This window comes from Lampris incognitus, chromosome 8 (assembly GCF_029633865.1).
Source record: "Lampris incognitus isolate fLamInc1 chromosome 8, fLamInc1.hap2, whole genome shotgun sequence".
Classification (NCBI taxonomy): Eukaryota; Metazoa; Chordata; class Actinopteri; order Lampriformes; family Lampridae; genus Lampris; species Lampris incognitus.
Genome location: NC_079218.1, coordinates 60162516 through 60183247, shown reverse-complemented (window position 1 = coordinate 60183247; position 20732 = coordinate 60162516). Strand labels below are relative to the sequence as shown.

The 20732-nt window shown below is 46.5% G+C and overlaps 1 protein-coding gene across 1 annotated transcript in view; it reads right to left on the bottom strand.

Annotated features, from left to right (window-relative positions):
* Positions 1-20732, bottom strand: part of ttc1 (tetratricopeptide repeat domain 1) — a 31639-nt gene that overhangs the window by 6858 nt on the left and 4049 nt on the right. Inside the window, exons 2-4 of the mRNA XM_056284369.1 lie at positions 10953-11078; positions 8815-9328; positions 8517-8577 (exon numbers count right to left, since the gene is read on the bottom strand). Of these exons, the coding sequence (XP_056140344.1) occupies positions 8517-8577; positions 8815-9328; positions 10953-11050 (673 nt within the window). The 5' untranslated portion in view covers positions 11051-11078. The remainder of the gene's footprint in view (positions 1-8516; positions 8578-8814; positions 9329-10952; positions 11079-20732) is intronic.

Genomic DNA, 20732 nt, shown 5'->3' with positions numbered 1-20732 from the left:
TGCTCTCAGGGTGGCGGGGATGCTGGAGCCTATCCCAGCAGTTATTGGGTGGCAGGCGGGGAGACACCCAGGACAGGCCGCCAGGCCATCACAGGGCACACACACACACACACACACACACACACACACACACACACACACACACACACACACACACACACACACACATTCATACCTAGGGACAATGTGGTACGGCCAAGTCACCTGACCTCCATGTGTTTGGACTGTGGGAGGAGACCCACGCAGACACGGGGAGAACATGCAAACTCCACACAGAGGACGACCCGGGACGACCCCCAAGGTTGGACTACCCCGGGGCTCGAACCCAGGACCTTCTTTCTGAGAGGCGACCGCACTAACCACTGCACCACCGTGCCGATCTGCATGTAACCATGCTATTGTATAGCAGCAGTGGGCAGCTGCAGCACCCGGGGACCAACTCTAGGTCTTCTTTCCATTGCCTTGCTCAGGGGCACAGGCAGGAGCATTAACCCTAACACGCATGTCTTTATGATGGTGGGAGGAAACCCACTCAGACACGGGGAGAACATGCAAACTCCACACAGAAAGGACCTGGGACAGCCTGGGGCTCGAACCCAGGACCGTCTTTCTGTGAGGTAACAGTGCTGACCACTGGGCCACCGCGTCGCCCCAAAAAAGAAACAAATACGTGAAAATGTTCTGATTTGTCTTGATGCTCCTCAGTAAGCTGAATCTGTTCATCTGGACACAAAGTGTAGTGGGAGAAACATTTCATCTAAGTAACCTCTTTAGTCTCAGCTGACTGCAGGTATCCCCACCCTTATTCTTCAGTCCACGTACTTCACATACAGGGGGCAGTACTATAGGCAGAGGCATGGGGGCCACCTGTAGCGGCCAACTTGTACATGGAGGAAGTGGAAAAGAGGCTCTGATGTCCTATCCAGGGTCACCACCTAGCCATTGGTTCAGGTTTGTGGACGACACCTGGGTTAAAGTTAAATCTCAGGATGTAGCACATTTCACCAACCACATGAACCCTGTGGACACCACATCAAGTTCACCAGGGAGGATGTGGAACATGACAGGGTAGCCTTCTCACACTGTGAAGTTGTAATTGGTGATGGGGGACATCTGATCTGTAAACCAACACATACTGATCGGTACTGAAGGTCTGACTCTCGTCATCCACTGGAGCACAAACCAGGAGTCATCAGGACGCTGGACCACCGAGCTGACAGCGTCCCCACCCACACAGCGGCCGGGGAAGGGGAGAAATCCCACATTCATCCCACGTCATCAAGATGGCGCCGAAGACGGTAGCCTCAGTTCTGCGCTCTCTTGTACTTTTCCTGTTTTTGTTTATTAGTTTAGTTTCCAGCGGCCATCCACTGGTGACACACAGCAGGAAGGACTGTTAAGTCTCCAACTGTCCACTGGACAAACTGAACAGATGTCTTACCAACTTTAATTGAACTCCCCCCCCCACCCCTTTCTCCTCAATTGTACCCGGCCAATTACCCCACTCTTCCGAGCCATCCCGGTCTCTGCTCCACCCCCTCTGCTGATCCGGGGAGGGCTGCAGACCACCACATGCCTCCTCCGATACATGTGGAGTCACCAGCCACTTCTTTTCACCTGACAGTGAGGAGTTTCACCAGGGGGGACGTAGCGTGTGAGAGGATCATGCTATTCCCCCCAGTTCCCCTTCCCCCCACCGAACAGGCGCCCCAACAGACCAGAGGAGGCGCTAGTGCAGCGACCAGGACACATACCCACATCCGGCTTCCCACCCACAGACACGGCCAATTGTGTCTGTAGGGACGCCCGACCAAGCCGGAGGTAAGAAGGGGATTCGGACTGGCGAGCCCCGTGTTGGTAGGCAACGGAATAGACCGCCACACTACCCTGACGCCCAGCTTTTTAGTTGAACATTTCAAATAAAGTCTTGCCGAGGTCCTGATTGATACAGCTCTGTGCGGACTACGATGAGGATGCTGATGGGGTAAGCGAGCCAGAGCACTCATTAAACTGCGACAGCGGGGATTTAGACCCACACTCCCGTCAAGCCACCTGGTGAATGGCCGCTCCCTGGCCAACAAGATGGTCGAACTGCGGGTCCTAAATGGAAAAAACCTTTCCAGATCTGCTGCCCTGTGCCTCACTGAAACCTGGCTTAGTGAGCACATACCAGACAGTACACTTAACCCGCCGCAGTTCCAACTCCTCCGGGTGGACCGCGATACGGCGCTATCGGGGGGAAAACAGGGAGGCGGCATATGCTTCTACATCAACAAAGGTTGGTGTACGGATGTCACAGCGTTGAAGACATCATGCAGCCCTCACTTCGAGACCCTTTTCACTGACCGGACACCGTTCTATTCACCGCGGGCATGTTCATCATTTATTTATATCCACCCCAGGCCTGTGTTAAAGAGGCGTTAGAACACCTGCTGATCAAATTACCGACATGGAGCGCAGCTATCCAGGCTGTCAGCGGTCACGAAATGCTTCAAGAGACTGGTGTTGGCCCACCTGAAGGACATCACAGGCCCCCTGCTCCACCCCCTGCAGTTTGCCTACCGAGCAAACAGGTCAGTGGAGGATGCAGTCAACATGGGATTGCACTACATCTTCCACCACCTGACTCCCCAGGGACATACGCAAGGGTGCTGTTTGTGGACTTCAGCTCAGCGTTCAAGGTAGGTAGGGGTGGGGATCTTTCGGAATCTCACAATTCAATTTAATTTCGATTCTTGGGGTCAGGATTCAATTCAAAATCGATTTCCGATTCAAAAGGATTCCCGACTGAAAATGGATTCTAGATTTGGTACATAGGGGTGCTGGTTTCAGGATCTACTCCAGTTCGCTGTGCGCTAAGAAAGGCGGTGTGGCAACTTATGGCATGAAAGCAGACTAAAGTGTGTGTAAGATGATGTAGTTGTTATATGTGACAACGTTATATCAACTGATTGCAATAATGTGAACGCACAAAGGCAAACCCAACCTTTCTCAGTAACACAACGACGTGATGGTATGTCGGACCATAAATCTGAAGCCTTCACTGTGGACTACGCTGTAGGGGTGCAGGTCTGTTGAAATGAAACAGGTGATGGATCTAGTTATTATTTGTTTTGCCCGTTCAGAATTGGCTGGGAGTTTGGTCAAGTGGTGCAGCATGCGTTGCTTGTGTGTTAATGATGCAGGAGGTCGTTGTTCCACTTCTTTCAGCGCAGGGTGATGGCGTATGTAGTGAGACCTAACATGCGTACTGTTCCCCAAATACTTCACTTTCATTTCGCAACGCTTGCATATTGAACGAGTCATGTCAAGCTCCTTCTTGCCCGGGAGGTTGTACAATCCAAAATGTGCCCAAACATGTGCCTTCAATGATGACGGCACTGGCTGAATTTGTTACTGCTCCATTTTTAGAAAGGTTATCAAGAGCTAACGCTAGCAGCGACTGACTAGCCACTGTCGGGTTTTGCGGAAGCTGGAACAGGCGCATGGCAAGTCAACATTGCCAGCTGCGAGAAGGCTGAAAAAAAACCCTTTTTAAAATTGATTTTTGGAATTTGCGAATCTATTCAGAATCGTAGAAGATAAGAATTGCGATTCTTACAACATGAATTGATTTTTTCCCCCCACCTAGTTCAACGCCATCATCCCAGATGCCCTCCACTCCAAACTCACCCGGCTCTAGGTACCAGCGCCCCCCATCTGGCAGTGGATAAAGACTTCCTGACAGACAGGAGGCAGCTGGTGAGGCTGGGGAAAATCACATCCAGCACTCGGACAACCAGCACTGGCGCCCCCCAGGGATGTGTGCTCTCCCCTCTACTCTTCTCCCTCTACACAAATGACTGCACCTCAGGTGACTCGTCTGTTCAACTCCTGAAGTTTGCAGACGACACAACCATCATCGGCCTTATCCAGGATGGTGACGAGTCTGCATACAGACAGGAAGTTGATCAGCTGGCCCTCTGGTGTGGACAGAACAACCTGGAGCTGAACACATACAAAACAGTGGAGATGACAGTGGACCCAAGGAGGAGTCCCCCAACACTGCCCCCCCTCACCATACTCAACAGCATTGTGTCTACGGTGAAAACCTACAGATTTCTGGGTTCTACAATCTCCCAGGACCTAAGGTGGACATCCACATAGACACAATCATCAAAAAGGCCCAGCAGAGGATGGACTTTCTCCACCAGCTCAAGAAGTTCAACCTGCCTCAGGAACTGCTGATTCAGTTCTACACTGTAGTAACCCAGTCTGTCCTCTGCACATCCACCACTGTCTGTCCTCTGCACATCCATCACTGTCTGTCCTCTGCACATCCACCACTGTCTGTCCTCTGCACATCCACCACTGTCTGTCCTCTGCACATCCACCACTGTCTGTCCTCTGCACATCCATCACTGTCTGTCCTCTGCACATCCACCACGGTCTGTCCTCTGCACATCCATCACTGTCTGTCCTCTGCACATCCATCACTGTGTGGTTTGGATCAGTCACCAAACAGGACAGGGACAGACTACAACGGACAGTTAGGTCTGCAGAGAAAATCACTGGTGCCAACCTGGCCTCCATTCAGGACTTAGACACCTCCAGACTCAGGAACCGGGCAGGCAACATCACTGCAGACCCATCACATCCTGGTCACAACCTGTTCCAACTCCTCCCCTCTGGTAGGCGCTACAGAGCACTGTACCCCAAAACAACCAGATATAAAAACACTTTCTTTCTGCGGGCTGTCATTCAGATGAACACTTAACACTGTCAATAAATCAACCATGTTGTATATACTGTACTGTACATGTTGTATATACTGTACTGTACATGATGTATATACTGTACCGTACATGTTGTATACACTATACTGTACATGTTGTATATACTGTACTGTACATGATGTATATACTGTACTGTACATGTTGTATACACTGTACTGTACATGATGTATATACTGTACTGTACATGTTGTATATACTGTACTGTACATTGTGTGTATACTGGTACACTCTGTCGTGTACATGTACCTCAGGCATGTACACTCACTGGCCCCTTTATTAGGTACACCTTGCTAGTACCGGGTTGGACCCCCTTTTGCCTTCAGAACTGCCTTAATCCTTCGTGGCATAGATTCAACAAGGTACTGGAAACATTCCTCAGAGAGTTTGGTCCATATTGACATGATAGCATCACGCAGTTGCTGCAGATTTGTCGGCTGCACATCCATGATGCGAATCTCCCGGTCCACCACATCCCAAAGGTGATCTATTGGATTGAGATCTGGTGACTGTGGAGGCCATTTGAGTACAGTGAACTCATTGTCATGTTCAAGAAACCAGTCTGAGATGATTCGAGCTTTATGACATGGCGCGTTATCCTGCTGGAAGTAGCCATCAGAAGATGGGAACACTGTGGTCATAAAGGGATGGTCATGGTCAGCAACAATACTCAGGTAGGCTGTGGCGTTGACACGATGCTCAGTTTGTACTAAGGGGCCCAAAGTGTGCCAAGAAAATATCCCCCACACCATTACACCACCACCACCAGCCTGAACCGTTGATACAAGGCAGGATGGATCCATGCTTTCATGTTGTTGACGCCAAATTCTGACCCTACCATCCGAATGTCGCAGCAGAAATCGAGACTCATCAGACCAGGCAACGTTTTTCCAATCTTCTATTGTCCAATTTTGGTGAGCCTGTGCGAATTGTAGCCTCAGTTTCCTGTTCTTAGCTGACAGGAGTGGCACCCGGTGTGGTCTTCTGCCGCTGTAGCCCATCTGCCTCAAGGTTCGACGTGTTGTGCGTTCAGAGATGCTCTTCTGCATACCTCGGTTGTAATGAGTGGTTATTTGAGTTACTGTTGCCTTTCTATCAGCTCGAACCAGTCTGGCCATTCTCCTCTGACCTCTGGCATCAACAAGGCATTTTCGCCCACAGAACTGCCGCTCACTGGATATTTTCTCTTTTTCGGACCATTCTCTGTAAACCCTAGAGATGGTTGTGCGTGAAAATCCCAGTAGATCAGCAGTTTCTGCAATACTCAGACCAGCCCGTCTGGCACCAACAACCATGCCACGTTCAAAGTCACTTAAATCACCTTTCTTCCCCATTCTGATGCTCGGTTTGAACTGCAGCAGATTGTCTTGACCATGTCTACATGCCTAAATGCATTGAGTTGCTGCCATGTGATTGGCTGATTAGAAATTTGCGTTAACGAGCAGTTGGACAGGTGTGCCTAATAAAGTGGCCGGTGAGTTTATGTCAGTAAGCAGCTAACATGTGTTTCAGCATCTCTGATATATTCTCTGCACCACTGCACCTTATCACCTCTTATTTCTCCTGTATAAGTCAGTCCTTGTGTATATATGTGAAGATTGTTGTGTTGTAGTGTTGTTATTGTATGTTCAGTACACTGAGAGAGTTGTGTAGTAGTGTTGTTATTCTATGTTCAGTACACCGAGAGAGTTGTGTTGTAGTGTTGTTATTCTATGTTCAGTACACTGAGAGAGTTGTGTAGTAGTGTTGTTATTCTATGTTCAGTACACTGAGAGAGTTGTGTAGTAGTGTTGTTATTCTATGTTCAGTACACTGAGAGAGCCATGAAACCAGAGTCACATTCCATGTATGTGCAGACCTGCATGGCCAATACACATCCATCCATTATCTGAACCGCTCATCCTGCTCTCAGGGTTGCGGGGATGCTGGATTCTATCCCAGCAGTCATTGGGCGGCAGGCGGGGAGACACCCTGGACAGGCATGATTCTGATTAAACAGGTCCTGGTGAAGTGTGGCTATCCTAACTGGGCGTTTGTCAAAGCCAGGAAGACCCCAAACAGTGCACCAGCTGATACAAGAGAGGAGAAGGACCACAGCTGTCTAAGTGTAAACCAGTGGTGACTCTGTATGTGGCTGGAGTGTCAGAAAAGCTGAGACAGGTATTTTCCAAACACAGCGTCTCAGTTGCTTTCAAACCCCAAAACACGTTGCACCAGAAGTTGGTCCACCCCAAGGATCAGGACCCCAGCACAAACAGAGCAATATAGTGTAGCTGTTAAGTACCAGGAGGATTACCGTGACTTGTACTTTGGGAAAACCAAACAGACACCGGCCAAGAGGATGACACAACACAGGAGAGCTAACACGTCAGACCAGGACTCCACAGTCTACACCATCTACACAGTCTACACCATCTACACAGTCTACACCATCTACAGACCAGGACTCCACAGTCTACACCATCTACAGGCCAGGACTCCACAGTCTACACCATCTACAGGCCAGGACTCCACAGTCTACACCATCTACAGACCAGGACTCCACAGTCTACACCATCTACAGGCCAGGACTCCACAGTCTACACCATCTACAGACCAGGACTCCACAGTCTACACCATCTACAGGCCAGGACTCCACAGTCTACACCATCTACAGACCAGGACTTCACAGTCTACACCATCTACAGACGAGGACTTCACAGTCTACACCATCTACAGACCAGGACTCCACAGTCTACACCATCTACAGACCGGGACTCCACAGTCTACACCATCTACCAGCTAGTGGCCACTCTTTCAGAGAGGAACGCTGGTTTGAATGAGGAGTTGAAGAGGCCATCTATGTGAAGAGGGAATGACCATCCCTGAACCAGGGGGGCTCCAAGTACATCTGTCACCATCTTACAACACTGTGATGGCAACTATTCCCCAACCTTCTGTGAATAGTACACATGGCCACTGTACCTCTAGTTAATGGTCACACCCGTATCTGCATATGAAACTGGTGGTTGGTTTGGGTCGTTATGCCACTGTATTGTTTATAAGGGTGGGGACACCTGCAGTCACTGTATTGTTTATAAGGGTGGGGACACCTGCAGCCACTGTATTGTTTATAAGGGTGGGGACACCTGCAGTCACTGTATTGTTTATAAGGGTGGGGACACCTGCAGCCACTGTATTGTTTATAAGGGTGGGGACACCTGCAGCCACTGTATTGTTTATAAGGGTGGGGACACCTGCAGTCACTGTATTGTTTATAAGGGTGGGGGTACCTGCAGCCACTGTATTGTTTATAAGGGTGGGGGTACCTGCAGCCACTGTATTGTTTATAAGGGTGGGGATGATGAAACATTGCGCCCAGATGAAGTGACTCCACCTTCTGTGATCTATTCTGATTTACTCTGAACAAATGAAAGACACTTTGTACAGTAACATTAACACAAAGTGCGGTGTGTGCTGTGGTACTGTTAGTGTGTACTGTGTGTGTGTGTGTGTGTGTACTGTTAGTGTGTACCGTGTGCGTGTGTGTGTGTGTACTGTTAGTGTGTACCGTGTGTGTGTGTGTGTGTGTGCTGTTAGTGTGTACCGTGTGTGTGTGCTGTGGTACTGTTAGTGTGTACTGTGTGTGTGTGTGTGTGTGTACTGTTAGTGTGTACCGTGTGCGTGTGTGTGTGTGTACTGTTAGTGTGTACCGTGTGTGTGTGTGTGTGTGTGTGTGTGTAGTGTGGTATTAATATGTCTCACCTCCAGCTTTAAACTGGTTGTTTCCTCTCTCCTTCAGAGACAAGCTCTCCAGTCTGCGACTCTGAGACAGAGAGACATTGGTCCAGTTAAACATCTCAACACTACAGAATTGAAATGTCGGTTCTGTTTGGCTCTGACCAACCCGGTAGAACCATTCCCTCATATGATCTGTAGGATGTGATGCTCTCAGTGGCTGGATAATTATTTCATTTTCACAAAGGGGTTCACCACACTCATCTTTCCACCGGGACAAAGTCAACACAACTTCTGCAGAGCCTCCTCCTGTGCTTCTACTCACCTCCTTCTCCTCCTCGCTCAGGTCTTTCTCCGCCTCCCTCAGGTACTCGTCATCAAACTCAGGCGCTGTGTTTTCCTCCTCCTTCACTTCCACATCTGAATCCATTCCTCCATCTGCCTCCTCCACCGTGGCCTCACCCCAACTCTCCTCGTCCGCACCTTCAGCACCTTCTGCACCCGTTGCCGGCGGGGCGACCTGGGCGCCGCTCGCCCCACCGCCGCCGCCGGGCTGGGTGCTGCTCGCCCCGCCGGCACCGGGCTGGGTGCTGCTCGCCCCACCGCCGCCGGGCCGGGCGCCGCTCGCCCCACCGCCGCCGGGCCGGGCGCCGCTCGCCCCACCGCCGCCGGGCCGGGACTCAGCCTGACTGTCAGTCTGTGTGTGTGGCAGAAGGCTTTCGTCGTCTTCTCCTATACCTCCTCCTCTCCTCTCCTCCGGCCCAGAGGAGCCAAAGGAGAGGAGAGGAGGCTCCAGAACCTCCTGGCAGTCATAGAAGTGCTCCTCGCTTTGCTCCCCTCTACAGTGAGGAGAAGTGTAGAATAAGTAATGACAGCTGAAACAACCACATCAGCATGTGGGTGGGGGAGTCCCATCACAGCCAGGACCAGCCCGGTGGGGTTACTACACACCCACCTTCTGCTGCAGTGCACACACACACACACACACACACACACAACAAATGACCCGCGTGTTAAAGGGACACATTTAGTTTTGGCTTCCGGGTGGCGTGGCGGTCTGTCCCGTTGCCCACCAACAACCGGCTTGGTCGGGCGTCCCTACAGACACAATTGGCCGTGTCTGCGGATGGGAAGCCGGATGTGGGTATGTGTCCTGGTCGCTGCACTAGCGCCCCCTCTGGTGGGTCGGGGTCAAATTTATTGGAGGTCGATGTGGGAAATACACGCCGAGCCGTCTTTAGTGTGACACCCACCGGGGCGGGGCGGGGCGGGGCGGCGGGTCGCTCGTAAAACCTGAGCTTTGCGCGCACAGGGCTCGCGGACGTCCGCTTTTAGTCCGGCGGAGTCCGCTTTTAGTCCACTTTTAGTCCGGCGGAGTCCGCGTTTAGTCCGCTTTTAGTCCGGCGGAGTCCGCGTTTAGTCCGGCGGAGTCCGCGTTTAGTCCGCTTTTAGTCCGGCGGAGTCCGCTTTTAGTCCGACGGAGTCCGCGTTTAGTCCGCGTTTAGTCCGACGGAGTCCGCGTTTAGTCCGCTTTTAGTCCGACGGAGTCCGCGTTTAGTCCGCGTTTAGTCCTGCGGAGTCCGCGTTTAGTCCGACGGAGTCCGCGTTTAGTCCGCTTTTAGTCCGACGGAGTCCGCTTTTAGTCCGGCGGAGTCCGCTTTTAGTCCGACGGAGTCCGCGTTTAGTCCGCGTTTAGTCCGACGGAGTCCGCGTTTAGTCCGCTTTTAGTCCGGCGGAGTCCGCGTTTAGTCCGCTTTTAGTCCGGCGGAGTCCGCGTTTAGTCCGACGGAGTCCGCGTTTAGTCCGCTTTTAGTCCGACGGAGTCCGCGTTTAGTCCGCGTTTAGTCCTGCGGAGTCCGCGTTTAGTCCGCTTTTAGTCCGGCGGAGTCCACACATACACACACACACACACTCACACTCACTCGCTCGCTCGCTCGCACGCACGCACGCACGCACGCACGCACTGACTGACTGACTGACTGACTGACTGACTGACTGACTGACTGACTCACTCACTCACTCACTCACACACACACACACACTCACTCACTCACTCACTCACTCACTCACTCACACTCACTCACTCACTCACTCACTCACTCACTCACTCTCACGCGCGCGCGCGCTCGCTCGCTCGCACGCACGCACGCACGCACGCACGCACTCACTCACTCACTCACTCACTCACTCACTCACTCACTCACACACACACACTCACTCACTCACTCACACACACACACACACACACACACACACACACACTCACTCACTCACTCACTCACTCACTCACACACACACACACACACACACACACACACACACACACACACACACACACACCGCCTCCATTTCTGAAGCAACATTTCAACCACAGCTGTCTTAGTTCTGTGTGTGTCTGAGTGTCCGGCAGGTTCTCCTTTCTCAGCAGCAAGTGGTTAAAGTGCGGAGATGAAGTGGGCCTACCTGACATCCTCCCCAGCGCTGCCGAGCTCCCGTCCCTCCACCGGACTCCCGGACTGGGCAGTCCGACCCGAGACCTCCCCTGACCCTGACGGCTCCATCCGGAGATCTGTGTTGGGAAGACAGAAACTACAAGAATGTCAAGTCTACTGTTGTGTCCTTATAATGTCAACAAAGGCCCCTGAAACAGAGAGTTCTGACAAAGTCAAGCTCCGTGTGCAGACAGAACCAGAACCGGCATCAGTTCACCACCACTCCGTCTCATTTCTCTCATATACAGACGGGTGACAAATGAAAGGATAAACCAACACAACATAACGGGTCTTAACAAGGTGTTGTTCCACCACCAGCATCTAGAGCATAGATCCTCCGGGGGTCTGGACTCTACGGGAGGATGGACACCATTCTTCCAGAAGACACACGCCCTCATCTGGTGGTGTTGTGATGGTGGCGGTGGAGAGCTCCGCCTAACACATCAGTCCAAACCCTCCCGTAGGTGTTCAGCCGGGCTGAGGTCCGGTGGCTGTGAAGGCCACAGCATACGAGTTACATCATCTTCATCCTCATCAAACCGTCCGGTGACCCCTCGTGTCCTGGATGGGGGCATTGTCATCCTGGAAGAGACCCCTCCCCATCAGGGTAGAGTGTCTCATCATAGGATGAAGGGGGACACTCAGAATAACTTGGTACTGATCTGCACTGACCCTTCCCTCTACGGAGACAAGTGGACCCAAACCACACCAGGAGCACGACCCCACTGCTTACCAGACCCCAGACCCCCCCCCCGCCACTGTAGTAGGGGTCCATCATTCAGCTCTGTCCGTTGATTTGTCACCAAACTGTATATGTGTGTGTGTGTGTGTGTGTATGATGAAATATATAAATCAAACTAAAGGTAAAAAATAAAATGTGAAAAATAAACAGTTCTGAACAGAAGCAGAAAGCACAAGTTGTATAAAGGCTCGGGATTAAGGGATTATGGGATACGATTAGGAGGGCTTTGTTTCTCCTGGAAGCCACCGGCTCTTCGCTCAGAGGACGTCGTTTTAAATTGTTCATCCACCCACAGCAAAGCCCTGCTACGCACTACAAATACAGCACCACTTCCACCTACGCAGACAGACTCACACAACAAGGTCATAACAATGTCATAACACAGCACCACTTCCACCTACGCAGACAGACTCACACAACAATGTAATAACAATGTCATAACACAGCACCACTTCCACCTACTCAGACAGACTCACACAACAATGTAATAACAATGTAATAATACAGCACCACTTCCACCTACTCAGACAGACTCCCACAACAATGTCATAATAATGTAATAATAATGTAAACACCAGGGATGCAACAGTACACAATAAGGTGTCGAGCCGTTCGGTACACCCCCTACGGTTCAATACGCACATGTGCACTGTGGTATCACGACATGCCGGTCGTTTCTCTAGAGCTTCTACAACTTGCTTGCTGTGCTGCAGACGACACGCAGGCTGTCCACTCAGGTCCACACCACCTCCCTGCAGCCTATCAGCGCTCTGCATGCAAACACGGCACGGAGGAGACGACCAACACATGTCCTCCCAGCTCCGACGTGACAACGGCGAGGACGAGCGAGACCAAGAGAAGCCGATCATGTGAAGAGGCACCGCCGTCTTCCAGACCCGCTTAGTGCGGACACGGTGGATGCAGCCACTGGAGGACCTGTCCAATGACCCCACTCTCCCGAGCCGTCCCGGTCGCTGCTCCACCCCCTCTGCTGATCCGGGGAGGGCTGCAGACTACCACATGCCTCCTCCCATACATGTGGAGTCACCAGCCACTTCTTTTCACCTGACAGTGAGGAGCTTCACCAGGGGGACGTTATTACCCCCAGTTCCCTCTCCCCCCCGAACAGGTGCCCCGACCGACCAGAGGAGGCGCTATTGCAGCGACCAGGACACACATCTGGCTTCCCATCCGCACACACGGCCAACCGTGTCTGTAGGGACGCCTGACCAAGCTGGAGTTAACACGGGGATTCGAACTGGCGATCCCCGTGTTGGTAGGCAACGGAATAGACCGCTACACTACCCGGAGGCCCAAGGCTCGAGTGGAAACACTTCTAACCTAATTGTTGCTCTGGTGCTCTCCCTGAGGTTTCTTCCTGTTTTTTCTCCCTGTTAAAGGGTTTGGGGAGGTGTTCCTGATCTGATGTGAGGCTCTCAGGACAGCATGTTGGGTTGCTGTAAAGCCCCTGACTGAGGCACATCTGTCATTTGTGACATCCATCCATCATCCAAACGGCTCATCCTGCTCTCAGGGTGGCCGGGATGCTGGAGCCTACCCCAGCAATCACTGGGTGGCAGGCGGGGAGACACCCTGGACAGGCCGCCAGACCATCACAGGGCCCACACACACACACATTCATACCTCGGGACAATTGACAATTGATGACCCCCAAGGTTGGACTACCCCGGGGCTCGAACCCAGGACCTTCTTGCCGTGAGGCGACCATGCTAACCACTGCGCCACCGTGCCGCCCTAACTTGTGATATTGGGCTACACAAATAAAACTGACTTGACTAACATGATGTCTCATTTACGTCGCCATCACCTGGCCGGGTCCCTTGCAGGTGGAGGAGGAGAGTCAAGTCATTACTGGAAACACAACAGTCTCACACTGCTGCCCTCCCACAACAACATGCGACAAATTCACAAAACCACACAAAACAAAGAAACGATGAAAGCAGTGGCAGTGGTCATAGCCAAAGATCTGCAGCCATATTTGGTGGTTACCTCCCAAGCCACCCAACAACCTTCACAGCAGAAGGGCAACAACTGGCCACTGTTCCCGCCTTCAAATATCTGGGAAGCATGCTATCTGACACCTGCACAACGGATGATGAGATCCAGCACCGCCTCAAACAAGCCTCAACATATTTTGGTCGTCTAAGGAGAAGGGTTTTCCAAAACAGCAACCTCAGTCTCCACACCAAAGTGCTTGTTTACACAGCAGTGTGCATCTCCTCACTACTCTATGGATGTGAGGCAGGACCATCTACAGCACCACCTCAGAAGCCTGGAGGCCTTCCATGTCAGATGTCTCCAGAGGATCCTCAGCAGGACTTGGGAGGACAGAGTGCCACACACAGAGGTGTTGGAGCAGGCAGGCAGCTGCAGTGTGGAGTCTACCCTAAACCACCATCAACTCAGGTGGCTAGTGAACGACTCCCACGTAAAGTCCTCTACTGCCAACTACACCTTGTTCAACGCACTGCTGGTGGGCAGAAGAAGCGGTTCAAAGACCAAATGAAAACCACACTGAAAAGATGCCAGATCAGCCCCTCTTCTCTGGAGGAACTTGCTTCCTGCCGCACCACCTGGCGCTCTCACATCTTAAGAGGGAGTGAAGTACATGGAAAACCAGCACATACAACACCGTGTAGCAAAGCATGCGAAGAGGCATGCTTGCAAAGCTACCCCTAACCCCCCCCCCCCCTGCACCACTTTTACATGCCCGGTCTGCAACCGCAACTGTGCATCCGGGATCGGACTATTCAGCCACCAAAGGACTCACAAACAGGAGAAGATGGTCATCATCGGACACGATGGACAACCAGCAAGCAAGCAAGTGTGTGTGTGTGTTTGTGTGTGTGTTGGCCCTGTGATGGCCTGGCGGCCTGTCCAGGGTGTCTCCCCACCTGCTGCCCAATGACTGCTGGGATAGGCTCCAGCATCCTGTGACCCTGAGAGTAGGAGCTTTGGATAATGGATGGATGGATGGATGGATGGATGGATGGATGGATGGATATCTACTGTGTTTACTAGGGATGAGACGGTAGTGTGGGTCCACGTTTGTATCATGGTTTTTGGGCAATGGTACCGGTACGGTTTCGGTATCTTTATATTTAAGAAATAAAAACACTTTACCCTTTAAACATTCATCCATCCAAACCGCTTATCCTGCTGTCAGGTTCATGGGATGCTGGAGTCTATCCCAGCAGTCACTGGGCAGCAGGCGGGAAGACACCCTGGACCGGCTGCCAGGCCATCACAGGGCCAACACACACACAAACACACACACACATGCACCCCGGGGCTTGAACCCAGGACCTTCTTGATGTGAGGTGACCGCACTAACCACCGTGCCGCACACACGAGATATATTTGTAAGAGTATCATGTTAGCATTATACTGAGAGCTACTATATCCTCACTGTGAATACTGGATACACTACATACTGTATACAGTGTTTATCAGAGTATTAATCAGATATATTTATCAGGGTATCATGTTAGCATTATACTGAGAGCTACTATAGCCTCACTGTGAATACTGGACACACTACATACTGTATACAGTGTTTATCAGAGTATTAATCAGATATATTTATCAGGGTATCATGTTAGCATTATACTGAGAGCTACTATATCCTCACTGTGAATACTGGACACACTACATACTGTATACAGTGTTTATCAGAGTATTAATCAGATATATTTATCAGGGTATCATGTTAGCATTATACTGAGAGCTACTATAGCCTCACTGTGAATACTGGATACACTACATACTGTATACAGTGTTTATCAGAGTATTAATCAGATATATTTATCAGAGTATCATGTTAGCATTATACTGAGAGCTACTATAGCCTCACTGTGAATACTGGATACACTACATACTGTATACAGTGTTTATCAGAGTGTTAATCAGATATATTTATCAGGGTATCGTGTTAGCATTATACTGAGAGCTACTATATCCTCACTGTGAATACTGGATACACTACATACTGTATACAGTGTTTATCAGAGTATTAATCAGATATATTTGTAAGAGTATCATGTTAGCATTATACTGAGAGCTACTATAGCCTCACTGTGAATACTGGATACACTACATACTGTAAACAGTGTTTATCAGAGTATTAATCAGATATATTTATCAGGGTATCGTGTTAGCATTATACTGAGAGCTGCTATATCCTCACTGTGAATACTGGATACACTACATACTGTATACAGTGTTTATCAGAGTATTAATCAGATATATTTATCAGAGTATCATGTTAGCATTATACTGAGAGCTACTATATCCTCACTGTGAATACTGGATACACTACATACTGTATACAGTGTTTATCAGAGTATTAATCAGATATATTTATCAGGGTATCGTGTTAGCATTATACTGAGAGCTACTATAGCCTCACTGTGAATACTGGATACACTACATACTGTAAACAGTGTTTATCAGAGTATTAATCAGATATATTTATCAGGGTATCGTGTTAGCATTATACTGAGAGCTACTATAGCCTCACTGTGAATACTGGATACACTACATACTGTATACAGTGTTTATCAGAGTATTAATCAGATATATTTATCAGAGTATCATGTTAGCATTATACTGAGAGCTACTATATCCTCACTGTGAATACTGGATACACAACATACTGTATACAGTGTTTATCAGAGTATTAATCAGATATATTTATCAGGGTATCATGTTAGCATTATACTGAGAGCTACTATAGCCTCACTGTGAATACTGGATACACTACCTCCTGACTACAGTGTTTATCAGAGTATTAATCAGATATATTTATCAGAGTATCATGTTAGCATTATACTGAGAGCTACTATATCCTCACTGTGAATACTGGATACACTACATACTGTATACAGTGTTTATCAGAGTATTAATCAGATATATTTATCAGAGTATCAAGTTAGCATTATACTGAGAGCTACTATATCCTCACTGTGAATACTGGATACACTACATACTGTATACAGTACATACTGTATACAGTGTTTATCAGAGTATTAATCAGATATATTTATCAGAGTATCATGTTAGCATTATACTGAGAGCTACTATATCCTCACTGTGAATACTGGATACACTACATACTGTATACAGTGTTTATCAGAGTATTAATCAGATATATTTATCAGAGTATCATGTTAGCATTATACTGAGAGCTACTATATCCTCACTGTGAATACTGGATACACTACATACTGTATACAGTGTTTATCAGAGTATTAATCAGATATATTTATCAGAGTATCATGTTAGCATTATACTGAGAGCTACTATATCCTCACTGTGAATACTGGATACACTACATACTGTATACAGTGTTTATCAGAGTATTAATCAGATATATTTATCAGAGTATCATGTTAGCATTATACTGAGAGCTACTATATCCTCACTGTGAATACTGGATACACTACATACTGTATACAGTACATACTGTATACAGTGTTTATCAGAGTATTAATCAGATATATTTATCAGAGTATCATGTTAGCATTATACTGAGAGCTACTATATCCTCACTGTGAATACTGGATACACTACATACTGTATACAGTGTTTATCAGAGTATTAATCAGATATATTTATCAGAGTATCATGTTAGCATTATACTGAGAGCTACTATATCCTCACTGTGAATACTGGATACACTACATACTGTATACAGTGTTTATCAGAGTATTAATCAGATATATTTATCAGAGTATCATGTTAGCATTATACTGAGAGCTACTATAGCCTCACTGTGAATACTGGATACACTACATACTGTATACAGTACATACTGTATACAGTGTTTATCAGAGTATTAATCAGATATATTTATCAGAGTATCATGTTAGCATTATACTGAGAGCTACTATAGCCTCACTGTGAATACTGGATACACTACATACTGTATACAGTGTTTATCAGAGTATTAATCAGATATATTTATCAGAGTATCATGTTAGCATTATACTGAGAGCTACTATAGCCTCACTGTGAATACTGGATACACTACATACTGTATACAGTGTTTATCAGAGTATTAATCAGATATATTTATCAGAGTATCATGTTAGCATTATACTGAGAGCTACTATATCCTCACTGTGAATACTGGATACACTACATACTGTATACAGTGTTTATCAGAGTATTAATCAGATATATTTATCAGAGTATCATGTTAGCATTATACTGAGAGCTACTATATCCTCACTGTGAATACTGGATACACTACAAACTGTATACAGTGTTTATCAGAGTATTAATCAGATATATTTATCAGGGTATCATGTTAGCATTATACTGAGAGCTACTATAGCCTCACTGTGAATACTGGATACACTACATACTGTATACAGTGTTTATCAGAGTATTAATCAGATATATTTATCAGAGTATCATGTTAGCATTATACTGAGAGCTACTATATCCTCACTGTGAATACTGGATACACTACATACTGTATACAGTGTTTATCAGAGTATTAATCAGATATATTTATCAGGGTATCATGTTAGCATTATACTGAGAGCTACTATATCCTCACTGTGAATACTGGATACACTATATACTGTATACAGTACATACTGTATACAGTGTTTATCAGAGTATTAATCAGATATATTTATAAGAGTATCATGTTAGCATTATACTGAGAGCTACTATATCCTCACTGTGAATACTGGATACACTACATACTGTATACAGTACATACTGTATACAGTGTTTATCAGAGTATTAATCAGATATATTTATCAGAGTATCATGTTAGCATTATACTGAGAGCAACTATAGCCTCACTGTGAATACTGGATACACTACATACTGTATACAGTGTTTATCAGAGTATTAATCAGATACATTTATAAGAGCATCATGTTAGCATTATACTGAGAGCTACTATATCCTCACTGTGAATACTGGATACACTACATACTGTATACAGTACATACTGTATACAGTGTTTATCAGAGTATTAATCAGATATATTTATCAGAGTATCATGTTAGCATTATACTGAGAGCTACTATATCCTCACTGTGAATACTGGATACACTACATACTGTATACAGTGTTTATCAGAGTATTAATCAGATATATTTATCAGAGTATCATGTTAGCATTATACTGAGAGCTACTATATCCTCACTGTGAATACTGGATACACTACATACTGTATACAGTACATACTGTATACAGTGTTTATCAGAGTATTAATCAGATATATTTATCAGAGTATCATGTTAGCATTATACTGAGAGCTACTATATCCTCACTGTGAATACTGGATACACTACATACTGTATACAGTGTTTATCAGAGTATTAATCAGATATATTTATCAGGGTATCATGTTAGCATTATACTGAGAGCTACTATAGCCTCACTGTGAATATTGGATACACTACATACTGTATACAGTGTTTATCAGAGTATTAATCAGATATATTTATCAGAGTATCATGTTAGCATTATACTGAGAGCTACTATATCCTCACTGTGAATACTGGATACACTACATACTGTATACAGTGTTTATCAGAGTATTAATCAGATATATTTATCAGGGTATCATGTTAGCATTATACTGAGAGCTACTATATCCTCACTGTGAATACTGGATACACTATATACTGTATACAGTACATACTGTATACAGTGTTTATCAGAGTATTAATCAGATATATTTATAAGAGTATCATGTTAGCATTATACTGAGAGCTACTATATCCTCACTGTGAATACTGGATACACTACATACTGTATACAGTACATACTGTATACAGTGTTTATCAGAGTATTAATCAGATATATTTATCAGAGTATCATGTTAGCATTATACTGAGAGCAACTATAGCCTCACTGTGAATACTGGATACACTACATACTGTATACAGTGTTTATCAGAGTATTAATCAGATACATTTATAAGAGCATCATGTTAGCATTATACTGAGAGCTACTATATCCTCACTGTGAATACTGGATACACTACATACTGTATACAGTACATACTGTATACAGTGTTTATCAGCGTATTAATCAGATATATTTATCAGAGTATCATGTTAGCATTATACTGAGAGCTACTATATCCTCACTGTGAATACTGGATACACTACATACTGTATACAGTACATACTGTATACAGTGTTTATCAGAGTATTAATCAGATATATTTATAAGAGTATCATGTTAGCATTATACTGAGAGCTACTATATCCTCACTGTGAATACTGGATACACTACATACTGTATACAGTACATACTGTATACAGTGTTTATCAGAGTATTAATCAGATATATTTATCAGAGTATCATGTTAGCATTATACTGAGAGCAACTATAGCCTCACTGTGAATACTGGATACACTACATACTGTATACAGTGTTTATCAGAGTATTAATCAGATACATTTATAAGAGCATCATGTTAGCATTATACTGAGAGCTACTATATCCTCACTGTGAATACTGGATACACTACATACTGTATACAGTACATACTGTATACAGTGTTTATCAGCGTATTAATCAGATATATTTATCAGAGTATCATGTTAGCATTATACTGAGAGCTACTATATCCTCACTGTGAATACTGGATACACTACATACTGTATACAGTACATACTGTATACAGTGTTTATCAGAGTATTAATCAGATATATTTATAAGAGTATCATGTTAGCATTATACTGAGAGCTACTATATCCTCACTGTGAATACTGGATACACTACATACTGTATACAGTACATACTGTATACAGTGTTTATCAGAGTATTAATCAGATATATTTATCAGAGTATCATGTTATCATTATACTGAGAGCAACTATAGCCTCACTGTGAATACTGGATACACTACATACTGTATACAGTGTTTATCAGAGTATTAATCAGATACATTTATAAGAGCATCATGTTAGCATTATACTGAGAGCTACTATATCCTCACTGTGAATACTG